Source organism: Mus caroli, unplaced genomic scaffold (assembly GCF_978045245.1).
Source record: "Mus caroli unplaced genomic scaffold, Mus_caroli_1 scaffold_14, whole genome shotgun sequence".
Classification (NCBI taxonomy): Eukaryota; Metazoa; Chordata; class Mammalia; order Rodentia; family Muridae; genus Mus; species Mus caroli.
Window position 1 is genome coordinate 36297133 of NW_028227269.1, and position 27380 is coordinate 36324512.

The following is a 27380-nucleotide window of genomic DNA, read 5'->3' on the forward strand; positions in this document are numbered from 1 at the left end:
TGTTTTGATTTGCATTTCCCTGATGATTAAGGATGCTGAACATTTTTTCAGGTGCTTCTCAACCATTCGGTATTTCTCAGATGACAATTAAAGGATGGACCATCTAAAGACTGCCATATCTGGGGTTCCATCCCATAATCAGGCTCCAAACGCTGACACCATTGCATACACTAGCAAGATTTTGCTGAAAGACCCTGACAGTTGTCTCTTGTGAGGCTATGCCAGGGCCTAGCAAACACAGAAGTGGATGCTCACAGTCAGCTATTGGATGGATCACAGGGCCCCCCAATGAAGGAGCTAGAGAAAGTACCCAAGGAGCTAAAGGGATCTGCAACCCTATAGGTGGAACAACAATATGAACTAACCAGTACACCCCGGCCCCCAGAGCTCGTGTCTCTAGCTGCATATGTATCAGAAGATGGCCTAGTCGGCCATCAGTGGAAAGGGAGGCCCATTGGTTGTGCAAACTTTATATGCCCCAGGACAGCGGAACACCAGGGCCAATAAGTTGGAGTGGGTGGGTACCTGAGTGGGGGCTGAAGGGTATGGGGGACTTTTGGGATAGCCCTGGACATGTAAATGAAGAAAATATCTAATTAAAAAATGAATAACTAAAAAGAAGAGTAAAAACAAGCAGTTTATGAAGAAGCAACCTTAGGTGCCACTATACCACGGCAGAAGTAAGAAGGTCCACATTGCTTGCTATGTTGGTTGGATTCCCTGTTCACTTTGCAACTTGCCTGTTTAGCAACCTGTTTGTGACCTTCATTAAGCTTATCCTCCTTGTTAGTTTTTTCTTATGAAGCCCTAATAAATCTCCTACTTGGTACATCAAAACAAACCAAAAAAAGAAAAGAAAAACACACACAAAGGAAATAGCACATTCATTCACCTTGAAAATAAATGAGTCAGTAAGCTTTTAGCTTTCTATGTTATACGTGATCTCTAAATTTTATGATAATTTGTCATACATCCCATAATTTTTATAAGCGCTATGCAAAAGTATAATGTCAGCAGGCTAGCTAGGAAAAACACAAAAGGAGAACAAGAACGTGCTAATGTTTAAGGTTGATGGTGGGGGAGTGCAGCTGTTCACTGATTTATGCGAAGACTTGCAAAAACACCGCCTTCCAGAAATTAATCTCAATATTTCAAAGTTGAAATTTGTATATTCTAAGTGGAATACGTGGATAATACAAGCATAGGCAGGAATCTGGGAGATATGTGTGGGACATTTGGTTGTCTGGAGCAGATGCTGGCCCACAGTGGGTCGGCACCTGCTTAGCATGCCTTAGACCACAAGTTCCAGGCCCAGTTTCACAAAAAGAAAACAGAGCAGAGCCGGGCGTGGTGGCGCACGCCTTTAATCCCAGCACTCGGGAGGCAGAGGCAGGCGGATTTCTGAGTTCGAGGCCAGCCTGGTCTACAAAGTGAGTGCCAGGACAGCCAGGGCTACACAGAGAAACCCTGTCTCGAAAAAACCAAAAAAAAAAAAAAAAAGAAAAAAAAAAAAAAGAAAACTGAGCAGAAGCAAGGACTTTGCTTTCTGAAGCCAGGGAAGGAACCCATCACTGGGGAGAGTTTGTTATTTGTATTTTAAGGCAAAAAATTTATGACAAAGTATTTTTGTTTGAAGGTACTTATTTAGCAATTCTTTAAAAGTTATTTATAGAATGCTTGGTAAAACTACAAAACCATAGCATTTTTAAACTACAGACCTATAAGAATTTAAATCATTGTATTTTAAAGTAATAGACTTTTTCATTTTAGTGTGAATAGAGGATAATCTTTAACTTTGATATCGTAGCAGTTAGTTATATGTAGTTTAATGCTATAACTGTATTTTAAATGCTTTATTTTGGGGTGTAACAATATTATTCAATGAACAGAGATCAATATGAGTTATTTCCTTTGATATTGGGACTGTGTTCCCAATTATAGCCACTAGATGGCAGGGCTACATTACTTAATATGAAGAGAGCTATTTTAAATATGGGACTAGAGAATTTCACCCCCTGTAAAGAACAATTGTAAAAAAGAAATTTCACTTCTTTCGTGCTTTTATAAACATATACTACAAACATTTAAAATAGTTTTTAGTAAAATGGATAACTCCTGTAATATGCGATCACCGTGTACAGCAGTAATAGTCTCATGTTCTATAAGACATAGCAAATGTTTGAAAAAGCAAGAAAAGAACTAAGACCCTTGAGTGATGAGAGCCACTGATTTTAGGAAGTGAGACTCAATTCACTGCAGCAAGCAGTTAATGTGCTACCACTCACAGAGAGCTCGATTTATGACACTGTGTGCCCTCCTTCTCCCCTACCTTGGCGTTAGGCTATTATTGTATCTGAGTGATTCATCTTGAAGTTGGCCACTCATAAAAACTCTGCCTTATTACATTGTCCTAGATATTCCTGTGTATTGTCAGTTATGATCGTGGGGAATGGATGCTAATTAACCATATGTGTTAAATGCCATAGTATATTTGAAAGTGACTGCAGTGCCATCGAAATGACACAGACAAGAGTGGTCTCCTGGGTGAGCTTGATTTGAATGGGAACCATGGCACTGATGATTTTATTGTACTTCATTGGGTCTCTTCCACACACTTCATCCAGCTTCCCCATTTTCAAGAGTGTAGATTCTGCTACATAAAATCTCAGGATCTGATGCTGACCAAATTAGTAGAGAGTGGATACAATATATTTTCTTGTCCAAGAGATTCTAGAGACTTTACAAATTTCAAAACAAACTAATCAGTAAAAGGACAAAGTATCGCAGTGAAAGGAAATTAGGAGTTTTCATAGCTTTATGAGTTTGGTCATATTTATTCATGTAGATATGCCCTCCCTTATCAGGATTTGTCAATGAATAAAGTGGACTTTTGTTCATTTGCTTCTTTTCTATTTGTTTGTTTGTTTGTTTTCTGGGTTGAATTTTTGCTAGACTCTTATATGACTCAGATTTATAAAAAAAAAAAAAAAGAATGAAAATTTTATCTCCCAAGGATATTGGTATACAAGGTTTACTTGAATTTGTTAATAATAATAATAAGCTTCATCTTCACCATTTTACATCTTGAAGCATAGAAACAAAGCTTTGTTTAGAACATTCAAAAAGAAAGGACCTAATTTCACTAGAATTCACTTTAGAATATTATCCTTTTGAAATCCCGACAGACAGACAAGTTCTGTGTGCAGGTCTCAAAGGTTTGAGCTCTGTAGACAAACTTCCACAGGGATGGAGACACACTGAGCACTGGCCCATGGATTCTAGCTGGACCTTAAACTTGGCTCTGACAGTACTCAGTAACTGGTGCTATTGACTCCAGCAAGCCTTGCTCTCCTTGTCCATTTTCCTGAGAGCCCTACAAGTGCTGTGTGTGGCTTTATCCCCAACAGGCACAGAAGTTTACTTAACACACTTTAAGCATCATCAGTGAGTACAAGAGTGGCCTGAACTTGCAGGAAGCTCTCTGGTCTCTGACAGAAACATAATACTATGGCTAATCTTTTCTAAAGTATCGGTGAATAAAACTGCTACTTTTTGTTAATAGCCACTGCTTCTTTAGAAACTTTTGTATTAATAAATACAAAAGCAAAACCAAGAAAAATTTTATTTCTTGAGATAATTTCATACACACACACACACATGCGCGCGCACACACACACACACACACACACACACACACACACACACACACACACATATATATATATATATATATATATATATATATATATATATATATATATATATATATATATATATGATGATCAGATTTACTCCCGATTTCACCTCCAGTTCAACTCAGAGCAATTTTCACATGCATGGGTATAGGGCCATGCATTATAACAGGGGTAATCTAGTCCACCAGTGGCCATAATCCTAAAGAATGAATCCCTAGCATTCGTTGAAGTTATCAACCTGGGTGTCGTGACCCTTTGATGGGGCTGACCATCTCTTTCACAGAGATCATCTGGCACCATCAGAAATCACAAATATTTACATTGCAATTCATAATAGTATTAAAATTACAGTTGTAAATACCAGTGAAGATAATTTTATGGTTGGTGGCTACCACAACATAAAGAACTGTATTAAATGACTGCAACATTGCAAAGGTTGAGAAGTACTCCTTTAGCAGGCCTCAGTCACCAATAGCATCCCAGTTCAGAATGAGATCTCACGAGCCATCCATACCTGAATATTGGCTGCCTTGATATTTGTGAATCTTGTGCATGTTTGCACATATGCTGTTGAGTTCAGAAGTGTAATAGCCTGGATGTCCAGAAGATGGTATTTCATAACGCTCTTCCTCATACGTCAGCTCATGAACTGTTTCCATGTTTTCTTCTCAATTCATGTCCCTTGAGCCTTGGCATGGCAGGGATAAAAGTCTCCCGTTTAGGACTTGGCACTCACAGTCACTTACCTTTAACACTTTTTCCAGCTGTTTGAATTGACTATTGCCTGTTGCAAAAAGAGGTGTTTTGACAACAGTTTAAAGATGTCCTCGAGTGCTTGTATAAACATAAATATTTTGAAGACAGTCTGGACCCTTTAGCCAAACAGCCATAGCAGGGAGAACCTCAAGGTCTTGATTGTGTACCTGGATGTGGCCTCTTTTAGGCTACGCTGCATTTGAATGGAAGTTTTTTCATCTCATTACATGGTTTCAAAGAAATATGATAATTAGTCTTTATATGTAATATATACTATGTGTTTGATTAAGAACATGGAAGGGTGTTTGATTAAGAACATGGAAGGGCACATTTTTCTTCTTATTTTTGCTTGAGTTAATAACAATGAAGTAATACATTGCCTGATGAGATTTAGAGGCAACAGGCAGAGATGTGCTTTGACTAAACTAAATCCTATTTCAAAACTGACATTCCACCTTCCAGGTAAAAGTTAAAAAGTATAATTTGCTTAGGAAGTTTTCCCCCACTCTCCATACATGAATCAATCTATTAAGAAGTTACAAAACCAAACAAGATTCAGAAGTTCATTACAAGTTATTAAATGAAACTTAGTATAATACTTTGCAGTACGACATGGTAGACACTTTGATCAGAGCCCTGGGGATGGCAGGGCCCTTTTCTGAGTGCAGAAAGTAGTCCGGGAATTGGCAATTGACTGACTGGGCCCAGATGTCAATACATCTCTCAATACATTATTTTTTCCCTAGACTTAATATAACCCAATTTTATTGTCAGTCAAAACAGTTTCCTTTTTACTGATGATGTAATAATTCAGAGATAATTGGACAGGATAATGCACATTATCTAACAATGAAACTAACTTGCAACGTTCACTATTCAATGTTCTCAAGGTACTTAATGGGGTGTGGGGTTTGGCCTGGGAAGTCAGTAATATAGCTCTTTAAAATCTTTGACAATAAACATCATTTAGAGCAGTCTTGGTTCACTTGAACATTATCAATATACTGGGAAATAATGCCCAAAAATGAAACTTTTGAAAACTTTAGAATAAACAAGCAAATAAGAAAAAAGAAATCAAAAGGCTTTTTTGTGGGGGAGAGGCATCTCTCTGGCTTTGAGACTTAACATTTGGGGAAGTGTAACTACTAACTCTTCCTAATGGTGGCCTTTCCCAGGCAGCACTGAACCGTCTCCCCTGAAATAGTCACAGAATAGGGTTATCTCTGGCATATAGAAGAAGAAAAAAAGGCAATATTTTATGAAATAACTAACACTGGAACTAGACACATTGTCTTAATTCTTTAGGCTGCAATTTTTTGATGTTATAAATTTCTACACCGTGATCGTAATAATATTTGCTGTTTATATAACACCAGTTCTCAGGGAGCTAAATTATCTTCACAGGTGTTGTGTAATGAAACCTCACACTATGGCCTGAGAAAGAAAGTGAGTGCCTTTATTTTCTCAGACAGAAAATAGAAGGAAGACCGAGGCAGCGTCTTCACATTTGCACAGTGGGCCCTGATGCAGGGCTTTCCAGTTCTTTGCTCATTCCCTTAAAAAAAAAAGGAAACAAATTCCTTTCTTGCTAATAAATATGTATTTGTTATAAAAACATTAATAGGAATATATTCTGCTGATAGAATGAGACTGACTCTTTTTCTTCTACCAAGTTTACAATCTCAATAAGACAAGACAAGACATGAAAATCCAGAGAGCCGGGTGCAATTTGCACTACTAAGAAGCAGTTGGCGCTTGGTTTCCATTTCTCCTCTGAAAGAGGCCACATACATATTTCATCTCTGGTATATTTGGGCAGTGCATCGGTCTAAGAGCTATAAAGCTATTTAATTTTTTTTTTTTTTTGGTAAAGCATTTTTATGCCCGGTAATGGATTTGTATATCACTTGCAGCCTGTAACATGGCTAAGTGTTCTGATTGACAGAACACCCACGTTCAGACTTGTTTACTTTTTGATAAGGAAAATGCCAGCTGACTTCATCCATATGTGCTCTCTAACAGGATGAGGCATATTCACATGGAATGGACAATCGCTTGAGATGAAATGACAAGGAGTACAAAAACAGCAATAAATGTGAAAAGTCCAATGTTTCTCCTTCAACTTGAAAATCTTTTAAAGCAGTAAACCACTACAGTGCACTGTCTCTTTCAAATATTATTAAAAAATCAACAGTCTCATATTAACACTTCTACATCAAGATGTTTAAGTTTTAATATGATGGAAATAAAGCTATAGATTATAAAATATAGCCAAGTTAAACATGTATTATCCTACTAAAATTATTATAACACATCCAAACCAGCCCTGGCTAAGAAATAACAGTGAACGTTATTTTTTAAATGGTGAATGAAAATGTTTAAAACCCTGTCTCCTGATGTGGTTGCCAAGAGAATGATCTCCACTTACTCAGTGCTTTTGTTGAAACTGTCTCACTCCTTTACCCAAAAAGACAAACTTGAATATTGCTAAGAAATGGAGAGGGGTCTGAGATTAACCTAAGGTTGTAGGTAAGGGATCAGCTCACTGCAGCTCCCTCGATACCTGAGAATCTCTGGGCCAGAGACAGTTGGTATATGACTCACAAGATAGCAAGCAATAGGCATTTCACAGCTCAGCTGGGGTTGCCTTTCTCTCTTAGTCTAAGGAGATGAAAGAATGTGAGCCAACTAAATGCAACACTTAGTATCAGAGCCCAGTTCCAATGGCTTAGGAAACCAAACCTCTCTGTAGGGCAGAAGTCTGTGTAGCCTGGTTTTATTAGCATGGGTACCATATAAGCTTGTCCTCTCATCTGGATAGAGTTACATCTCCATAGTGCAGGGTCTTCAGTCATCAATTGTATTTGAAATGGCTGCTTGGGACAAAAACCAAGGCAGTGTTTCTGCCATCAAAACTTGCTAAACTTCAAGGGGCCGTTGACAAGTACCTCCTAGGAGGCGTGTTCATTAATGTTTCATCTTATGATGCAAATTTGACATTTCTTATTCTAATGTGAGAAGTAGTTACTGTGGATTCGTAGATATTATAAATCAGTGTCCTGGCTCTCACTGTGGCTAGAAGCATTATTATTAATATTTTATTATTAATAAAAATAAGATGATATGAGCTGTGCTATCTTTCTATAGTGCCCTTACAATAAGATATGCAATTACATCACATTTTTATGTCTTACAAACCTACCCTCACTCTAAATTTGGGTTTTTTTTTCCCAACACAAATCCACAGTTAAGTCCCTACAAGTTTCAATTTCTTTATTCATTTGTTTATGGAATTGTGCTAAGCATGAGCTACTCCATGGCTACGAAGGCATGCCCTTGTGTTCAGAGAGAGTTCTGTTTGGCCGGTCATCGTGGAGGTTGCTGGGTACATTAGACAAGATCTCATGGGTCACTATAGTCTCTCAGATTCATTTCAGCATCTTGCCAGGCAAGAACACTTTGGTTTTCCTGAAGTCTCTGTGGCACTCTTGTACTTGAGAGAGCCAAGATGAAGGAACAGATTGTCTGCACACACATCAGTCCTGCCTGAGCTCGACTGGCATTTGCAGAGTCCACTGTTTATTTCATTAAAGTGAAATCTGTTTCTTTCACGTCTTCTGCAGAATGTGAAGGATGATGGACAGCATGTGTGGCGACTCAAGCACTTTAACAAGCCCGCCTACTGCAATCTCTGCCTGAACATGCTGATTGGCGTGGGGAAGCAGGGCCTCTGCTGCTCCTGTGAGTTCACTGGCTCTGCCTGATGTCATCACCTTGCTTGAAGGGGAAACTGAGCTCATGCAGCTCTCCTGTTTGTGTGTCATAGCCCAGGACAGGATGCTTATTATACATCTTTCCCTGTAGCTGCTCAACGTTCAGGTCACTGGCCAATTTCCTTTCAAAGGAAATAAATGATGTGTTCCAATTCCATGGGTATTTCTTTGTATTGTAGTTTAAATTTTAAGTATTTGTGCTTCTCATTTCTCCTTGGAGTATTTAGACATTTTTCACTGCTTTCTCATATATTCCCCTTATAAGTTAACCATTAGAGCTCTAGGTTTTACATATTTATGGAGTACAAAAGTGGGGGGTATGTGGATGAGTGGGGGTGTGTTCTCATGTCTATGCTTGCTCATGTGTATGTGTTCATAATCTAAAATTAATATCTAGTGACTTTCTCCATTGCTCCCACCTTATACATGGACGCAGATTTTCATATTGACTCATATCTCAACTACTTTACATTGCATCCTATTGCATCTGGGAGACTCTCTACCTCCAGTACACTGTACTCACAGATGGTCAATTTTTTAAATGAGTTCTTGAGATCTGAGTTATAGTCATTGGTAGCAAGTGCTTTGCCTGCTGAGTCACCTCCCTAATACCTCTGGGATGTTACTTTACATAAAGGAAATTCTTCATATGAATATCAATATTGGAATGTAAGGCATTATAAGTCATGTTCATTTTGATATTTTCAGTTTCCTTGTCTTGCAAGATTTATTTTATTCTTTTTATTCTTTTTTTTTCTTTTTTCCCTTTATTTTATTTTTATTGGATATTTTCTGTATTTAAATTTCATTTATTTATTTTTTATTAGATATTTTCTTTATATACATTTCAAATGCTATCCCAAAAGTTCCCTATACCCCCTCCCTCTGCCCTGCTCTCCTACCCACCCACTCCCACTTCTTGGCCCTGGCATTCCCCTGTACTGGAGCATATAAAGTTTGCAAGACCAAGGGGCCTCTCTTCCCAGTGATGGCTGACTAGGACATCTTCTGCTACATATGCAGCCAGTCCTGTTAGAAATTTGCTAACAGAGTGTATGTAAATATGTGTGTAAGTTAATTTATAAAATCATCTAGTACTGATTTAATCCATATTATTTTTACCTAAAATAAAGTTTATAGTCTCTGAAATAAGGTTAAGTTCTCCACTGATCCAGCAATTCAGCCACATCAAATTCTGCTATGCAATATGCTTTAAAATTTTTTTCTCCAGGTATATTATTTAACATTAAGAATTATACTTAAGCCGGGCGTGGTGGTGCACGCCTTTAATCACAGCACTCGGGAGGCAGAGGCAGGTGAATTTCTGAGTTTGATGCCAGACTGGTTTACAAAGTGAGTTCCAGGACAGCCAGGGCTACACAGAGAAACCCTGTCTCAAAAAACAAAAAAACAAACAAAACAAAACAAAAAAAGAGAATTATATTTAATGTCAAAAATGTATATAATTTATAAATGAATGGGATCTTTTTAAGGTTATATAACATTTATGAAATATCACATAAGAGAAACATTTCTGATGGTCATGTTGGTAGGTCCAGATATACTAGAATAATATCCATGTCAAAACAAACAAACTAAACAATAACAACAAAATGATCTCAGAACTTCTATACATTTTTAAGGGAGTGACTATTTTGAGGCAGATATAATTGTCTGAAACAAGGTAACTTTCAAAGAAGGGGAGTGGTATAGTAGAAAAAGATAGGTTTTTGCTGTTTACAAAATGGTTATTAGGGGAAAACTCATAATATGAGTACTATTATAAAATAAAATAAAAGATATGTGTTCTTTGGCTGTGGTCAGAACTCACAGACAGGATATCTTAGAGTTTTATTAATAAACACCATGAGCATTACATATATTTCATTCATATTTCAAGAAGTAGATTTTTAAGTTGTTGTTCCGTTTCATTTTAAAAACTTTTTCTGTATATTTATGAATTCTGAAGTGGAAGTCTTCTCATATACAAGTGCATGTGACCCTACTAATATTTAGAGTGAAACCACGAGATGCAGAGATGCACCCCAAGTGTATTTTTGTTTTGTGGCATAGATTATATACATACATTTATACATACATTTACTAGTATAAATGTTTTTTTCATATATATATATTTGTTTCCTGGCGCCATATGTTGCCTAGTGAAAGTGGTTGTTTGAAGAAACAATATCATGATGGAAAATGAAGGCTGAACTTCCCTGAAAGTCTGGCACGGATGATGGAATCTATTCTCCAGGAGTAGACAAATCTCCCATTTAACGTTTAGATAAGCCAATAGACAATGCAGTATAAGCACCCAGACATCTACTCCCATGCCTGCCAGCTGCTCTCATGCCTATACTTTATGAAATATAGACCTCTTCCTTCTAGCAAATGACACAAAGCCACTTGGCAGTCATCAATTTGTCTTTAATATTTTTGTCATCTGGGAATTATTGTGAAAAATTTGAGCAAGGACTGATTTAATTAAGCATTTCCTGTTCCTGCTACGCCATGACAGAGGAGCCTTGCCTTCTCATATGCATACTATTTCCTGTACTAATTGGCCGTTTGCATTCCATGATAAAAACAGCCGACTTGGACTTTTTTCCTTGATGCGGCTGATTGGATTGATTAGAGAACAGTGGATGCGAAATGAGCATCTGTTAATGCCACTCTTCCCTCGTAAACGTGCAATCAGGACCAGGGTCAGCTCTGAATCTGTGTACCTGTTTCCTTTCAGTCTGCAAGTACACGGTCCACGAGCGCTGTGTGGCCAGAGCCCCGCCCTCCTGCATCAAGACATATGTGAAGTCCAAGAAGAACACGGACGTAAGTCTGGCCACACAGGCTTTCCACATGTGTCACCATGGATAGCGCCCCTTACTGCCCTGTTATTCTGTTCTAGGTCATGCACCACTATTGGGTCGAAGGCAATTGCCCTACCAAGTGCGATAAGTGCCACAAAACAGTGAAATGTTACCAGGGCCTGACGGGGCTGCATTGTGTTTGGTGCCAGACCACAGTGAGTACCATGATAGCACTGTACCGGAAGGCCATCAATGCTGGAATAAATCACCCAAAACCTTGGGTGGGGTGGTGATGGGGTGTTCTTATTTCATCTGCGAGAGAATCAGATTTGTCCTCATAGGACTAAGGATTTTAGAGATGGTGACTTCACATGCTTTTCACAGAAGGGCCCATGGAGTGGATTCTAGCATTTCCCAGGAAAGCAATCAGAAACCACGAATGAGGGTGGGCAAACAGAAGAGGGCCATTACTGCCACACAAAACCATTTTTTCCACATTTGTTCCTTACCTCCAGCTATTTTGTGAACCAAAGTTCTAGGCATTTAATTCCTGGGTTGTTTTTTAAGAGAATGATGGGTGTTACAGATAATGTAGTTTGTTTTGTGAAATAACTTTTCATTCAGAGGTTTTGGTGTAGTGATAATTAGGGAAAAAGAACAATGGCCAAAGATTTAGGATACCGTAACCTGGTTGACTGTCAAACTGTTTCAAATGAACTTGGGAATAAACACAGTTATTAGATGGCACTACTATATCTGTTTAATTTCTGAAATTAGCATAAACAAACATTTCTTCCTTTTGAGCAGAATAGCTTCTTAGTCCTTCAGTTCTTTGAATACTTTTTACCAGAATAAACAGCAGAGGGCACTGTAATAGTTGGCAAATCAGGTTATGGTAGAGCTACAAGGTTCTGTCCAAACCTACAGGTTAAAAAGTGTTCTTAAATGACACGAACAGAGAGAGAGGAGAGAGACAGACAGAGAGAGAGAGAGAGAGAGAGAGAGAGAGAGAGAGAGAGAGAGAGAGAGAGAGAGAGAGAGAGAGAGAGAGAGAGAGAGAGAGAGAGAGAGAGAGAGAAATTTTAAAAATCAAGTTGAGTTACATTTCCAACTGCAATTAAGTGTTTGCAGATTTGAAGAGTTTGTTTATTATAATAAAATGTCTAGCAATTGCAAGAACATATCAATGCTCAAGTTTAAAAAAGACCATAACAAAACAATTATATATGTTAAAAATATATTTGGCCTCGAACTCTTGAAAAACCAATATATATATATATATATATATATATATATATATATATATATATATATATATATTTGGGAAACTAATTAGAAGACTATATAATTTTTCTTGTCCCAGAAGCCTAGTCCCAGCCCCACAGCATTTTACACAGCATATCTTAATTTTAGCATAGGCTAAAATTTTAAAATATCAGTATTGACTTTTTCACTTTTATCAGATTTAAAAGCAATATATTGAATATGTTGCTGTTATTATTTTTACTATTCTTATTACTACTACTATTACTACTATTTTTAGATTTTTTATTCCTTAACAGATAATATTTATGAGTGCCTATTAAGCTTTAAAGACAGGAATTAACCTGTGAGGTCTGTAGACCCAAGTTCTCGGGGGGGGGGGGGGGGGAGGTGTCAGAAGTTTGCTATTAAATTCATTTCTTCCTCCCACTTTGTTTCCTGGAGTTTCTCTGAGTACTTTCAGAATTCTAACTTACAGCAACAGTAGGGACACCTTTATTAATTTATCAATTTTGTGGCTAGTGTCAGAATATATTCACCCGAAAATATTTATATACTTAGTAATACTTAGTATTATTCATTGCTTTCTTGAGCTACTTTATGGAAACGTTAGTCTAAGACTGATCCCTCAATTAAAGGTGCCTGATGTGACAGATCTCTAAAGAACCAAATGTCATCTTCACCCTCTGGGAACCAGGAGAGGGCAGGAATGTGTGCTACCTGTAATAGGCTTTTTAAGGAACCACCTGAGTGGATTCCAAGAGAAATTTGCTTAAACAGAAGATCAGAGAATGAAGCAGAGCTGCTCTTCTGTCTTCCTATTGCTCACTTTGCATGACTTGAAATCACAACTTGAGAAATGCAGAGTACTAACATGCCCTGAGTCACTTATAAACGGTGCCACTGTATCCATTGATTACCTCAGTCTAGGACAATATCCTTACACTGTAAAATAGAGTCGATAATACCTAACCAATAGGATTGTTGTAAGGATTAAATGGGTAAAAAGTCGGTGTAGATACGTTTACAAATGGAGCACATACTTAGTAAATGCTTAGTGACTATTCTATCAACTTAGTGGGCAATAGGTAAAATGAGACATGGAGCCTATTGTGAACCCTGGTGTACATGGGGCATGTCATGTGTAAAATTCAGGGTATGGCAGTCTCATCTTGGTAAGGATTTATAAATGAAAATTTCCCAGGCAGGCCTAGTCAGAATGACAGCTTGCATCCTTAAAGACCATAGGATATTGTGTGGCTTCAAGCATCACTAACTTTTTTTTTTTTTTTTTTTTTTTTGCCTTAATAGGTTTTATTGAGAGAAAGTGCCCAGGGGAGCCAGGAAGGAATGGGTTGCTAGGTGGAATTTTGGAGAAAGAAAACAGATCTTAGAGGCAGCTGTCATGTAGGAAATGCTGGGTTGAGGCTGAAGCATATGTCACCTGGCTTCTCTGGGAGAGAGAGACATCAATAATCCTACCAATCATTTCTTTTTTTTTTATTTTAAATTTTTAATATTTTTATTACATATTTTCCTCAATTACATTTCCAATGCTATCCCAAAAGTCCCCCATAGCGCCCCCCACTTCCCTACCCACCCATTCCCATTCTTTTGGCCCTGGCATTCCCCTATATTGGGGCATATAAAGTTTGCAAGTCCAATGGGCCTCTCTTTCCATTGATGGCCGACTAGGCCATCTTTCGATACATAAGCATCACTAACTTTTATGTCAAGGTCCATAGACTTGCGTTTTCAAGAGCAACTCCTCAACTCTTACCCCTGCTATTTACAAGTACTGATCCTCAAATGATGTTTCCAGTTACTATGAGAGTTAGTAGTCAGGTTTTTCTTGTCTTTCACATTTTCCTCCTTCATATAGCCTAGTGCTAAGCCCTTACATTTCTTGCTTAAAATATCTCTCCCAGATTTGAGGTTTTGACTTCATGTTCCCAACCTTAGTGCAAGCTCTTAGCACCCCCTCCCCACTAGGTTAGAGTAAGCATCTCTTGGCTTATTTCCCTGACAGAAGGTACTTCTCCTATATGTGAGCTGCCATAGCACCACCAGAAAAATCTTTCCAAAATTGTAATTTGTTATAGTATGTCCCCTTCAGCTATCTATAGTAATTCCATGACAATAAATGCAACCTCTCCACCACTTACTTCATTTTGATTTTGAGTTCTACAAAGCACACATTTAAGAAGCACAAATTCTTACATCCTTCTTCACCACTGACGTGCCTGTTAGAGCTGGGTATCTTCCAAGGAACCCCTGTAGAGGCCATGATTCATCCCCACCTCATATTTAAAATGTCCCATTCCATGGACTGGACTGCACTAGTCTTAACTACTGACTAGGAAGTAGGCTCAGTTCTTTATTTCCTTTGTTGTTTTTTTTTTTTTGATGCTAATATTTTCTTCTTCAATTTATTTTATCTTACTTTACTGCCGTTCTTAAAGAAATACTGAGTTGTTCTCCAGTGGTTTCATTTCTGCATGCCATCAACATTATACTTCCATTTGTGTCCATTGCTATCAGTTGATAACACACGTTTTTCTTAATCATCTGATGATCTTAAGGGAGTGTCAGTTTTTGAGGAAATTCTCAGGTTCACTATAATGAGTCATATGGTAATCTTCATGTTAGATATTGAATCTCAAATGCACTTCATCTTTAAATTTTATCTCAAAATACATTGAAATAACTTATAATGCTCAAATCTCATTAAACTGGTTAATAAATCTTAAAACATAAATGATAAACATCCATTTCTTCACTTTTATATCAATGAAATGTGTCTAGATATACTATTGCAGGCATCTTGTAGACCTAAAGATAAGTTCTAAGAACACTGTAGCTCTTCTGTAAAGCATTCTACCTAACATAGAAAATTGGTAAACACCTAGGAAAATAAAACAAAAAACACAAAATAAAACAAAAAAGCTGTATCTCCTACTTAAGCAAATATTTTCTGTGCTTTCAACTTCATTTCTTTGAGCCAGACAAATGCTCATCTTGGTTTTCCTTTTCTTTTCCTTGCTTATGTCCTGCCACTATTGAGACCATGTTGCCAAGTCTGATTCATACCTGCTGCTGAGTGTGTCCTTCACATGGTCTTTACTCTGTGTGTCAAGAAAAGACAGGCAGGAAACACTAGGATGTGAGGTTAATACAACTATTTTAGATTAAAACAGAATGCCTATCATATCCATCTGAATTACTAACTTGTTATCTTGTAAGAATGTATTTTAGTGAAAATAATAAGCTCCTGACAATGACATTTTTCTCATAGTCAAAAGGTTTTGAAAGCCATAGACAGTTTATTATTTAACAAATACCATCATTAATAAAATTGCCTGTTTATAAAATATTGATTTCATATGAAAGTGTAAACTAACAAATTTCTTTAAATCATGTCATTGCACTTTTATTTGTAAGAGAGACTAATTTTTTGTATATGAATTGCTAAATTCTAATGAATATTTTTCCTATTTTTACTTTTTCTACTATTCATTTCTACCATTAGCTCAACACCTCTCCATACCACCCCCCCACACACACACTTTTTAATCCAAACTTGAGACAGATTTTACTAATAAACATAGAGCTGGCTCTAAATTAGGTGCTACTGTGAGCTGTCAAATTCTGAAATTATTTCCAAGTGTTTAATTTAAGTCCAAGAAAAGCTGGTTCATATTATTTGACTTTAGTAGATATACGCCTGTATCTGTTACCCTGAAAGAGAGTTTCTGGGTATCTTAAAAATCAATTTTACTTTTCTACATGCCATCTTTTAAAAATATGGAAATATAGCTGTGGACAACATTTTGAAAATGACTTTTGAAAGGCAAGAACTACTCCTCTTGGTAAATTTGTTCAAGAGTCAAGATGCATCTGTGATCTAATTCATTTATAACCTCAAGGAAGACCCCTATCTGTATCTTCTTACGTTGGACCCTTGAAGACAGTCATCAGTCTGGGGCATCTTGCCAACTCTGTTTATTTCATAGATCCCGATGCATGGAATGTCATGGAAACAAGTTTTCCCAGCCTTATTGTATTGCGAGCACACAATGCCACAAACTAGGTAGTTTTTAATAGCGAGGAGGGTGCTTCTTACACTTTGGAGGTCGAGAACTTTCAGGTTAGGGAGCATGTCATATAAAACTCTTTTTCTTTTTAACAGTCATAACTTGGAAGATGCCATTATATGTCAAGACAAAATAAATATTTGTCTTTAGGCCTACTTCTGATTCATTGTAAGGTTGTTAATTCTTTCAGGTATCTCTCTCATATGTCCATCTAGCTCAAGTTAACTTCCTAAGGTTTCAGCTGCAAATACCGTCTACATTTGAATTTAGGGATTGCTCTACATAGACCATAAAAAGTAGACTTAAGAAACAGTGCTGATCTAAGAACCTTGCTATGGTTGCTGATAGATTTTGACACATTTCCCTTTGTGATCTCTTATTGAAAAGAAACATACACAGATTTTCAGAAAGCACACTATTAACAGTAACCTAAAGAAAATCAATTTGTTTGTTTTAATTCTATTACGTAATTTCTATTTAGTTGATACGTGTATTTTTAACAGACTCCTGTTTTCTTTAGAACATTTTCAGGTTACAATAGAGATAACACAATCATTTATTTATAACTGATAGTCTTGATTTGCAGCTTTTTTGATTTGTTTTTACTGTTTGGCTGGTTGGTTGGTTTTTAGTTTCTGTCTTGTGGACAGGTACATTTCTGGGCAACATGAGGCATCAGAGACAGCTGCTCCACAATTTCACTTACAGATTGTAAAAATGACCAGTTCTTTAAACATGTTACCCACAGCTTTGACCTTTCCCTCCATATACAAGATCATGGACCAGATAGCCACTAGAATATACCTTCCAGATGTTTGAGTTTAGTTTTCATAAATATAAGGCATTCCCATACATGACTAGTTCATACAAATCTCTTAAGGCATGTTCCTTTTAATATGTGTTCCTCTTTGACTGATAGTCAAGATGCTTCCTCATGGTATGGATCCTGCTACATGCTAATCCTTCTTTAAGACTGAACAGAAAAATTCAGAGATACTGGACATTCTGGCATTTAAACTTGAAAATAAAATACTGGGCTTAGTTAGGTCTATAGTGGCAGAATTCCATGAGATATATTGAGTTATATCCTCACCTACTTTAGTCTCCTGGTCAATTGGATATTTCTAAGTCCTTAGTTCTTTCCATTTGGCCTAACTGTAAAAATCTGATACTAATTTTACTTACTGTTTATTTTGGAAATACATGAGATGGAGGGTCACACGAAGTTGCGACTCTGATGCTGTCTGTGAGCTATGCTGGCCTGAGGGTGCATGTTCCTTACCTGCATTTTTTCACAATTTGTCATTTTAGGATGTCCCATAGAGTACGAATTCTAGACAGACTCACTCCATACATACAAAGATTGCCATATCAGAATTTAGCTTCTGCCTCAGTTTTAAGGTAGTTGCACAATATCAAGGAGGAAAAACTCATTTTATGTGACAAGCCCAAATCCAGAGGAGACTTAAGACATAGGGTCTGCTTTGGGTTTTCATTGTGTCAATGGGCTCATTTTCTAGAGCTTCTATAACAAAATGCCATAAGCTAAGTGGTTTAAGACAACATAAATGTATTCTCTTATATACTGGGAGAGAAGAAGCTTAACATAACAATGTCAACGAGGCTATTAGCCCTCTGCAGAGTTTAGGGATGAATCCTTTGCTTCTTACCAGATTCTGGTAGTTTCTAGAAATTCTTGGTGTTGCATGCACTGTAAAGACAACCATTAATATCTCAGCCTGGCTTGTCTCATGTGGCCTTCCCTCTGTGTCAGTACTTCCTGTCCAGATTTCCTTCTCATTCTAAAGCTTCCAGTCAAGGGCCAGACACCCAACATGATTTTATTCTAGCTTGAGTATATTAACATAGGTTGTATTTGCAAAAAAGTTCACATGCACTCATATCTGGAGTTAAGATTTTGATCTTTACATATGATTTAGATGGGACCATTTTTACCTCGCCCCATGACAGCTTATCTCTGAGTCTATATATTCAGGATCATATTTATTTCTTGAGAATAATTTCAATAAACCAACAGTATATTTTAGAGTTAGTTTAAGGAAGTTGCATTTTTATGGCCTGGCAGAATGCAGGTTTATTTAGTTCTATTGTATACAAGAATTCAGATGCCTCTTTGTCTTTAATGCCTTTTATCTTTTGGCAAAGAAGAGCAGTGCCTAAGAGGAATTGTGACCCATGTTTATATAAAGAAGTTTATGTGCTGCTGTGAGAAGGACATGCTGATTGTAGATAGTTGTGTAAAAACACTTTTATTTCGTATATTGGGCAGAAGCTGAACTCTAAAGAAGAGCCTCTGTGTGACAAATGCTGGAGAGTACAGGACAGCACAAATCCTCCTTGACTGCAGTTCTCTCACCACCATTAAATCAACAATATGCCTAAACTCAATGGCTAATTAACGGCTTATACAGAGGCGTTAATACAGCTAAGGTTTAAATGGCCTTCTGAAATGAGTCTATAAACTGAAACTGAAAAATACTGTCATATTAATTTTTAACAACACACATGAAGTATGTCTATTTTATATACTAAATCAATATCAAGTAGAGAAAGCAGAAATTTATAAATTGCTTTGAGAATTATTCTCATCAGATCTTTGATAAAAACCATCTCTTTGATTTCAAACTATCATACTTTATCATTTTGCTATACTTTTAGTTTAAACTAGTGGTCAAGGTTGATAAAAATATCAGCTAAGGTTCATACATATTGTAAAATAAATATTGCATTATATGGTTACATGTTAACCTAATGTCGGGCTGGTAAATACAATATAAAGATCCACTTTTATAATCATAATCATCTTCTTTTATTTATATCCTGCTCCTACTGAGATGAATCTCAGGTTACATTTACATATTGAATTACAAAGTTAAAACTAATGATGGGATCAATTATGCCCCATACTGAGCTGTGCACTTTGGAATGACTTTGAGAAAACATGAGGGTCAAAAAGAAAAAAAGCATCAACAGTGCACAGTGGTTTCAAGATTATATTGAAGGATAAGCAAGGATACACTGTAGTTGGCAATAAATTGTGTTGGTAAAAGAAAGCAGGGCTGTTTAGTATAAAATTTTTAGTAAATGTCTGAGCCTGTTTGTTCTTATAATTCTTCTAATATACTTTTAATGTATTATTGCATCTAATCAGCAATTAACTCTTTCCTGGATGCTATTGTCATGTAGTTTTGATATTGCTCCTGTCTCCTTTTCTAGCTGCACAATAAATGTGCTTCTCATCTGAAGCCCGAGTGTGACTGTGGACCCTTGAAGGACCATATCTTGCCACCTACCACAATCTGTCCAGTTGTATTGGTGAGTTCATCTTTATCATTCTGGTGTTAGTTGTGCATACTGTGAGAAGCTGGAACACTATACCAATGAGTATTTTCTGGAAATAATTTTTCATTAGTTAAGAGATAACTCTGTCAGCCTACCCCACACCATAACTCCAGAGCAGAAACCTCTCTCTGCTCATGGCTTTCTCTTCTTCCTTGTGCATACATGGTGGAGTAAGGATGCTCAAATTGAAGCAGACGCAGGTATTTTCTCTTAGTCACACTGTACTTACCAGAAATTGTATGGGCAGAATGCATCTACATTTTACATATTTTATAGATGTAGCTTACCAGAAAATGAGGTTATTTTTGTGGGCATTTTTTGCTAGGAATGTACATTCTCTGTCTAAAGTTTTGAGGTCTCTCTTTTGGGTCAGAGGCTACCTTGAAGTGATGACACAGATCTTGCAATATGTTATGCATTCCTACTAGCTGGTTTTTAAAAAATTACTAAACAATAAATTTCACTACCTGCATGTTAATTACCTATTAAATAAATATAGAAATGAAAAATGGAGTGGGGCTGTAATTATGAAGACTCTTAATAAGGATAGAAACAAGTATTCAAAGACATTGTTAATTTTCAGAATCCTAGTTGTTACTGAATGAAAAGTTATTTCACAAAACAAACTACATAATCTGTAACACACATCATTCTCTTAAAAAACAAGCCAGGAATTAAATGCCTAGAACTTTGGTTTTATATAATAAAACTACAACAACTAAGAAATGTTACACAAATACGTTTGTAAAGGTCAACTGAGAAATTAATCAAATTACTCAATTTTCACCTACTTATAATTCATCTTTGTAATTATCTGTGAAATACTGATGGTGTTTAAAATACTTCTACATACAAAATTATTATAAACTCTTTATTGTGTTGAATTACTAAAAGAAAGAAACAAATTATCTTCAATTTTTGAGGATGGCAATAATTAATTTTAATATTTTTGCAGTGCAATACTTGTTAAGCATACATAATAAATGAGATTAATTATAAATGTTGAGAGTCAAAAAATACTTTAGATTTTAAATTAATTTGTTGCTACCTTTATGCATTTAGAATAATGAAAGAATAATAAAATAATGAATAGTTTCATTTAGAAATAATGAAATAATAAAAATAAATAATTTTAACATTACTTTCACTCTAGAGAAATTATGTAATTTTGATGGCTTAGATGCATCTTTAAGGTTTTAATTCCCACAAAAATTCTTAATGGTTTTTTTACCATTAAGATTCATGTGGGATCCCCTGCTCAGTGAGAACCCTTCAGGCCAGACTGTGTCACATAATGCCAATCATGGGGTGCAGCTATTTCATCATCCCTTTCTTTCGGGAGTTGATGGCTTGATAGCATGTTACATGGTTATTCCTGCCTTCCCACCATCTAGGCAAAAATCCATTTGGATACCTTTGATTCTGAAATGTTATTTTCAATCATCAAATATTTATGTGGCGTCTATCATGATTTGTATCTCAACTTCTCTTTTTGAGTCATTAGAACATGGTTTATGGAATATGTTGCTGTCTGAGGAAAATCCTTACCTACATTTGAATCACTGTCATTATAACTCACTAGGTCCTGGCTGTTTCTTGAGACTCTTCCTTCAGAATCTTGGCAGGGGTTAAAATGCCATCTTGATGGCTACTGTTGTATCACTTGTGTCTTGTTTCTGGTTTCACAGTTTCAACACGTTTACTATTCTTTTTAATGCGATATCTTGACTCTGTTTGACCCCATGCCTCTTTTACATTTTTTTTCTCCTGGGATTGCCTTTCCCAGTGGCATTCTTACAATTCTGCTTCCTTTCCATACATCTTTTAACTGCTTCCTGGGTATACATTCTACAAGGCAAATAAGAATTATCTCTTTCACCTTTAAAATTATTGTCGCAATTCCTTATTTGAATTCCAAACATTCTTCTATGGTAAAGAAATTCTTAACTGGATCAACCAACTCTGTCTTTTACATAATACAAAAGGAACTGAAAATCAAGGATAATTGAACTGCTTGTAATTCTCAAACCACACCTGTCTACTCAAGCCTCAGCAGTCTTGTATGTGTTAATAAAGCAGGTGAAATTACTTCAGCTTAGGATTTCTACCACCATGCAAAGTAAGAGTGAAAGGCCATTTTTTTTATATAATGGAATAAATACATTGAATATTATACCCATTAAGTATTTAAAGGCTCATCTTTTATGTTCACCTTAGAAATGTTGGTAAACTCTTCAAACTGGTGGCTGTTGAACCTTTCTAACCTGTGGACTCTCATGACCATCCCAGGAAGGATTTTACGCTGTTATCTGTTCTAAATTTTTAGTATTCATTTCAAGAAAACTAGTAGGCCTTAAAAAATAAAAAATGCCTAAGTTGGGTTTTTATTGTTGCTTTCCTTTCTTGGATGATTCACCCATTTTAAATGTCTTTGCCAAAGGTTTTTGAGATAGCCTTATGCATGAAGCCAGGAGTGTGTTGGGCTTAGATATTATGAAATGGCCACTCACATCATCTCCATCATATCATATAAAATGTCAAAGAAGTAAAAACAGCTATTTATATGTAATTATCTCTTAGATTTTTATTAAAAACGTTTTTATTGAAACTAAATGCACAGACCATAGCATTCACTCTCTTAAAAGACACATTTCAGTATTGTTCAGCATACTTGGAGTTGTGGAGCCACCAGTCCCTCATCTCATGACAACAAATATGTCTGCCTGGGGCCCAATGCCTTCATTTCTCTTTGTTATAACCCCTTAAGTGCAGAAGTTTAATTACCATAGAGATGGTGTTAGTTTAGGGTTAGTATTTCTCACATCAGAAATAGCTTTCCATATCTTTACCATCATTTGGAACTCAGTGTTTTCTACTGTAGTTGTTCTGGTGGCTAAAATGTTTTCCATTATATTTAATATCCCTTTGTTTTAGCTCCTCACTGCAGAATGGTCATGAGAATCAAAGATGCAGTTACCTTGTCAAAAAGTTAAGTTCATTTAATGAAATAGTGGATTCATAATTATCTGTGTTCCATAAAATGAGAAGTTGCTATCTGTATGGCATATAACTTTAAGCACTGAGAAGTGATATCTGATGGAAGACTGTGACATGCATGGTCAAAAAGACATCTACAACATGACAACATAAGGATAACTTGAAGAATGTTAGAGCAGAGACCAGAATTTGGGAATTGACTTTATGATGGATTGGTTCAGATGATGGGAATATGCAGCCATGGGTATGGGTGTGCAGGGTGTTCACGACATATCTAGAAGTTAAGATACTCAGAACAGTTTATTGGATGCTACTCCTGACACTACTCAGAATAACTGCAAGCACTTGTTCCAATGATTACTATCAACCAGTGATGGATGAGGGGAGATGGCAGAACTATGTGGGCCTCAGTATTGGTGGTAGAAGAATATTTTTAGCTGGAAGACAAGAGTCTTCTCTATTGGAACCATTACTTATAATGGCTGTGCATGTGGGTAACCTTTATTCAGGGGTGCTATAGACAAAGAGAGTCTAATAGAAGAATGCAGATAGTTCATCAGTTGCACATCACAACTTAGAGAAACAAAGAGATGTGGAAGACTGAGGGGAAAATAAGTATCATGCGGTAGTGGTGTACAGAATATTTAGCAAGATGCTGGTGCTTAAGTGTGATAAAAGAGAATACCATTTCCTTGATGATGCTCAGAATTATATATATATATATATATATTCAATATATAATTTCAACATTATATATTGAAATAAATATGTATATGGATTGTCTAAAAATATTTGTATGTAGGCATTGTGTAGTTATTTACCAGAAAAAAATACATGATTATGTACAAATTATAGAACTTAATACTACATACAAATCTGAAATACAAGATGAGATAAGGCCTGAATTTCTTCTAAGCAAGTGGCTATGCCTCTGCTGCAAGTGGAAGAATAACTGGATAGGCAAATCTAGACCACACTCACATACACTGAGACATTTGCATGTAGGTCCTGACAAATATTCCTTTGTTTTACCAGATGAACTAATAACATCTCTCTTTGGTAAATGGAGCATGATGTGTTAGTTCAGAAAATTTCTATAAAATATACCTAGCATTACAAAATGATTAATTTATATCATCTTTATATTATTTGGATTTCACTGGAATTTAAAATTTAAACATTAAGTATTAATTAAAAAAATAACTAAATATTCATAAAATCTAAAAGGACATAAATTTTAAATCTTCAATTCAATAATATAAAAGAACCTTATAATAAATAACCTCTGTGGTATGTAGATCTCCTCTTATGTTCCTGCAACCAAACTAGATATGTCATGTGACATATTTCCTTAATATTTAAATATATATATATATAATTAAATATGTTTCAAATCATTAGGATTTTGTATAAAAATAGCCACACAATTTCTGTAAAAGAGCACATCTAATATAAAATAATATAAATACTGTTTGTGGATACCACTTTCCTCATCCCTTATTATGTTAGGAGTAACCATTTAATGGAAATCTTCAAAAAGGCCAGTCTCTCCTGACTTCTCCTACCCAACAGTACAAAGTACCACTGTCACATGCTATTTTGTTCTAGAAATATTTCTGTTTTAAAATGATTCTGTTTTGTTTTGTTTTGTTTTGTTTTGTTTTGTTTTGTTTTGTTTTGTTTTTCTGTAGTGCATGTTCACCTGAAACACAGGAAAGTATTAGATGAGATAGTTGTGAAATAGACACCACATACTGACAGATATAATTTAAGTTTTAATTCTATTAGCTTCCAATGATTATATCTCCCTTTAAACTCAAACATATCACTGTAATACATAATTAAGCAGTATCCATTAACAATAAGAGAATGTATGTTAAGGAATTGATCTGTTTAGTATTTTCTCTCCTTTTGGACAACTGTGGCAGTCCTGTGGAATAATGTCTCATCGTATATTACTAGGTTTTAGTAAAGTTTATGTAAATGCCACCCTGACAAATAGTGATGCTTCTCAGATCTTATAAAGTGAAAGAAAATTATTTGAGTGATTTAGGATCTAAGAATATTCCTTAGCTTTGAGTCAAATGGTTCCGATTCTACCTCTCTTTTCCCTACACTGTTAACTCTGTAATGTGGCCAATTATGGTGTTACTGCAGCAGCCATCTACGTAGTCCTACGTATAACACCCTCAGAGAACCATATGCCATATTAACTTCTCCTCTTCCGATCTCTCTTACTCTTCCACAATTTTAAGCATTCTAAATTATACATTGTAAATATGGTGATTACATCTTAAATAGCATAGGGTATGTGAAGTCTTCCTTAGAGCATGTGTTAAACTAAGTTACTACTCCCCAGAATGTCAGAAGGTCTGTTAGGGAGTGAATATGGTGTGCGAGTCTTCTTCACAGTTCGGTTATTATGGGATCTCTTGCATCTACCTATCACTTACCTCACACAAGTGAGAATTAATAATAACAACCCCAATGGTGAACATCAGCCAGTGTTACGAGGAGGGATACATCTGAATTCTCTACATTTCTCAAACTTGCGAACAGTCTGTAGCTTCCATAGATGTAGTGTGTGGTGGGGAGGTGTGAACACTTGATTGAGGCTCGAGCTTACTGCTGTGAGCTTCATATTCTACTTTTATACAGTTTCAGTTCCTTTGCTCTTCTTCTCGACTTTACCTCTATCACCTTTGCCTAATGTCACAGGACCCACATATCTCCTTGAAATTTTCTGCATAACCGGCCTGTGATTTTATGATTTGTACTCATGTAGTTTTCTTCCTTTTTTTTTTCTTTGTCAAAAGAATGGGGATAAAGTACATTGTCAGTTCTCAATAAATGTTTCATCAGTTTCATTACTTAATATTCATTTAATTAATATTCATTATAGGTCAATTCATAATTGTCATCATGGTAATGATAGGCAAAAGGGATCTCATTTTTTCTATATTTTGAAACTCTAAAAGGTTCAATTTCATGGTATTATTCACAAAGGAAAGTTGCTTTGTATTTATTTAATTTTTAAGATGGGCAGAATTAAATAGTAACATTCAAATCACAGCAAGGAGTACAGAACATTAGAGTAAAAATAGGTCTACATTTGTTTCTGACCAGGCATATTCTTCATGGGTGATACTAACAGTTGCATCATAGGAAAAAGATCAGCACAGAGCAGCATTATGTAATTCTTGAGATGGACAAAATTTCACTACACTGTCCTGGCTAGCTTCATAATTAACTACATTGTCCTGGTTAGATTCACTTTGCTATGTTATGTAGAATTCATCTGTATGCTGTTGTCACACACACACACACACACACACACACACACACACACACACACACACACAGGATGTCATTTCTTAAGAAAAGGGTTATTATCTATGTCCACTTATATTTGTTTCTACATAAAATATTTCATTCTGATTTTGTGTTGATTTTTAATAGGAATATAACAATATTTCTATAAGTTTGTATCATAGTCTCTACTTGAAATTTAATTGTACACAGAGCCAGTTAAAACTCCCTTTTAAGGAAACAAATTTGTGCCATAGTAAGTTTATCCCAGTTCATAGAAAAGCCAAAATTCAGTGCCAACGAAATATAATTTGGAAGTTTGATGAAGATAAAAATCAAATGGAAATCAAAAATATGCATCCATACATAAACATCTCAAAAGGGGATTTAAAGCCATAACAAGATAAAAAAATTTAAAGTAAATGCAAATGAAATTTAAAAAATCACATGTGCCTGTGATTCACAAATAAGGATGTGAGATCATCTACTGATGAATGGTTTAGGCTCTTCTACAAGTAATTTCCAACAATGGTTAAGGCAGGACATATAAAAATACAGTGCATAGCAAAAGGTGAGTAAATTCATACCAAAGTAGTTATGTTCAAACTAAAAGTGTATGTCGCTTAATGTTACAAATTTGACAGTGGTACTTTTCCCACCTGTAGATTTTAGAAGCTTTACAAGGAAATGCAGGATCCAAGCTTGATAGTGTTAATCTAGAGAAACACTTGGAGTTTAATTTATATATAAACCCCAAGATCAATATATGGCAGTGGCAGGCATTGTCTCTGTGTCCCAGCAACTGTCAGTGCCATGTGGAAGCCTTGTTTCATTTTGTGCTGCACTTTTATAATGATAGTGAATAATATATAGAGTGATGGCTTATGGGTAAAGCTCACTTTAGTATTGTCAAAAATAGTAATAACTATCCAACTATAGACCAAGAAAGAAGTATATACCATAAACATTAGGTGCACTGCATGCCTGAACATTCATTGCATAGAATGAAAGAAATAGCTATTGCAATTGTTTTTATTGATAAAGGACAACAAACAAATCGACTACTCCATATTGGCACAGTTGAAGCATATGAGGAGAGGGTTGAAGTGTAAGGAGGGAAAATAGGAGAAAGAAGATAAGCCAGATACACCAGCATCCGTGTAATGAAGAGTAAACCCCGAGGGCAGCTGACCCTGGTCTGACTATAGGAGGATTAAGAACGTGTCTTGGATTCCTGGAGAAGGACACATTCCTAGGCTAAGAAACAAAACTAACCAGAAAAATCAAACTGAATGAAAAGCATCTGTGTTTTCTGTTTGA

General features: G+C 36.0%; 1 protein-coding gene across 5 annotated transcripts in view; it reads left to right on the forward strand.

The window, feature by feature from the left end:
• Dgkb (diacylglycerol kinase beta) overlaps window positions 1-27380 on the forward strand; it is a 757709-nt gene that overhangs the window by 256762 nt on the left and 473567 nt on the right. For all 5 annotated transcript variants that reach the window (XM_029484790.2, XM_021178684.3, XM_029484791.2 and 2 more), the window contains 4 exons: window positions 8075-8192; window positions 10968-11056; window positions 11133-11249; window positions 19629-19727. In XM_029484790.2, the coding sequence (XP_029340650.1) occupies window positions 8075-8192; window positions 10968-11056; window positions 11133-11249; window positions 19629-19727 (423 nt within the window). The remainder of the gene's footprint in view (window positions 1-8074; window positions 8193-10967; window positions 11057-11132; window positions 11250-19628; window positions 19728-27380) is intronic.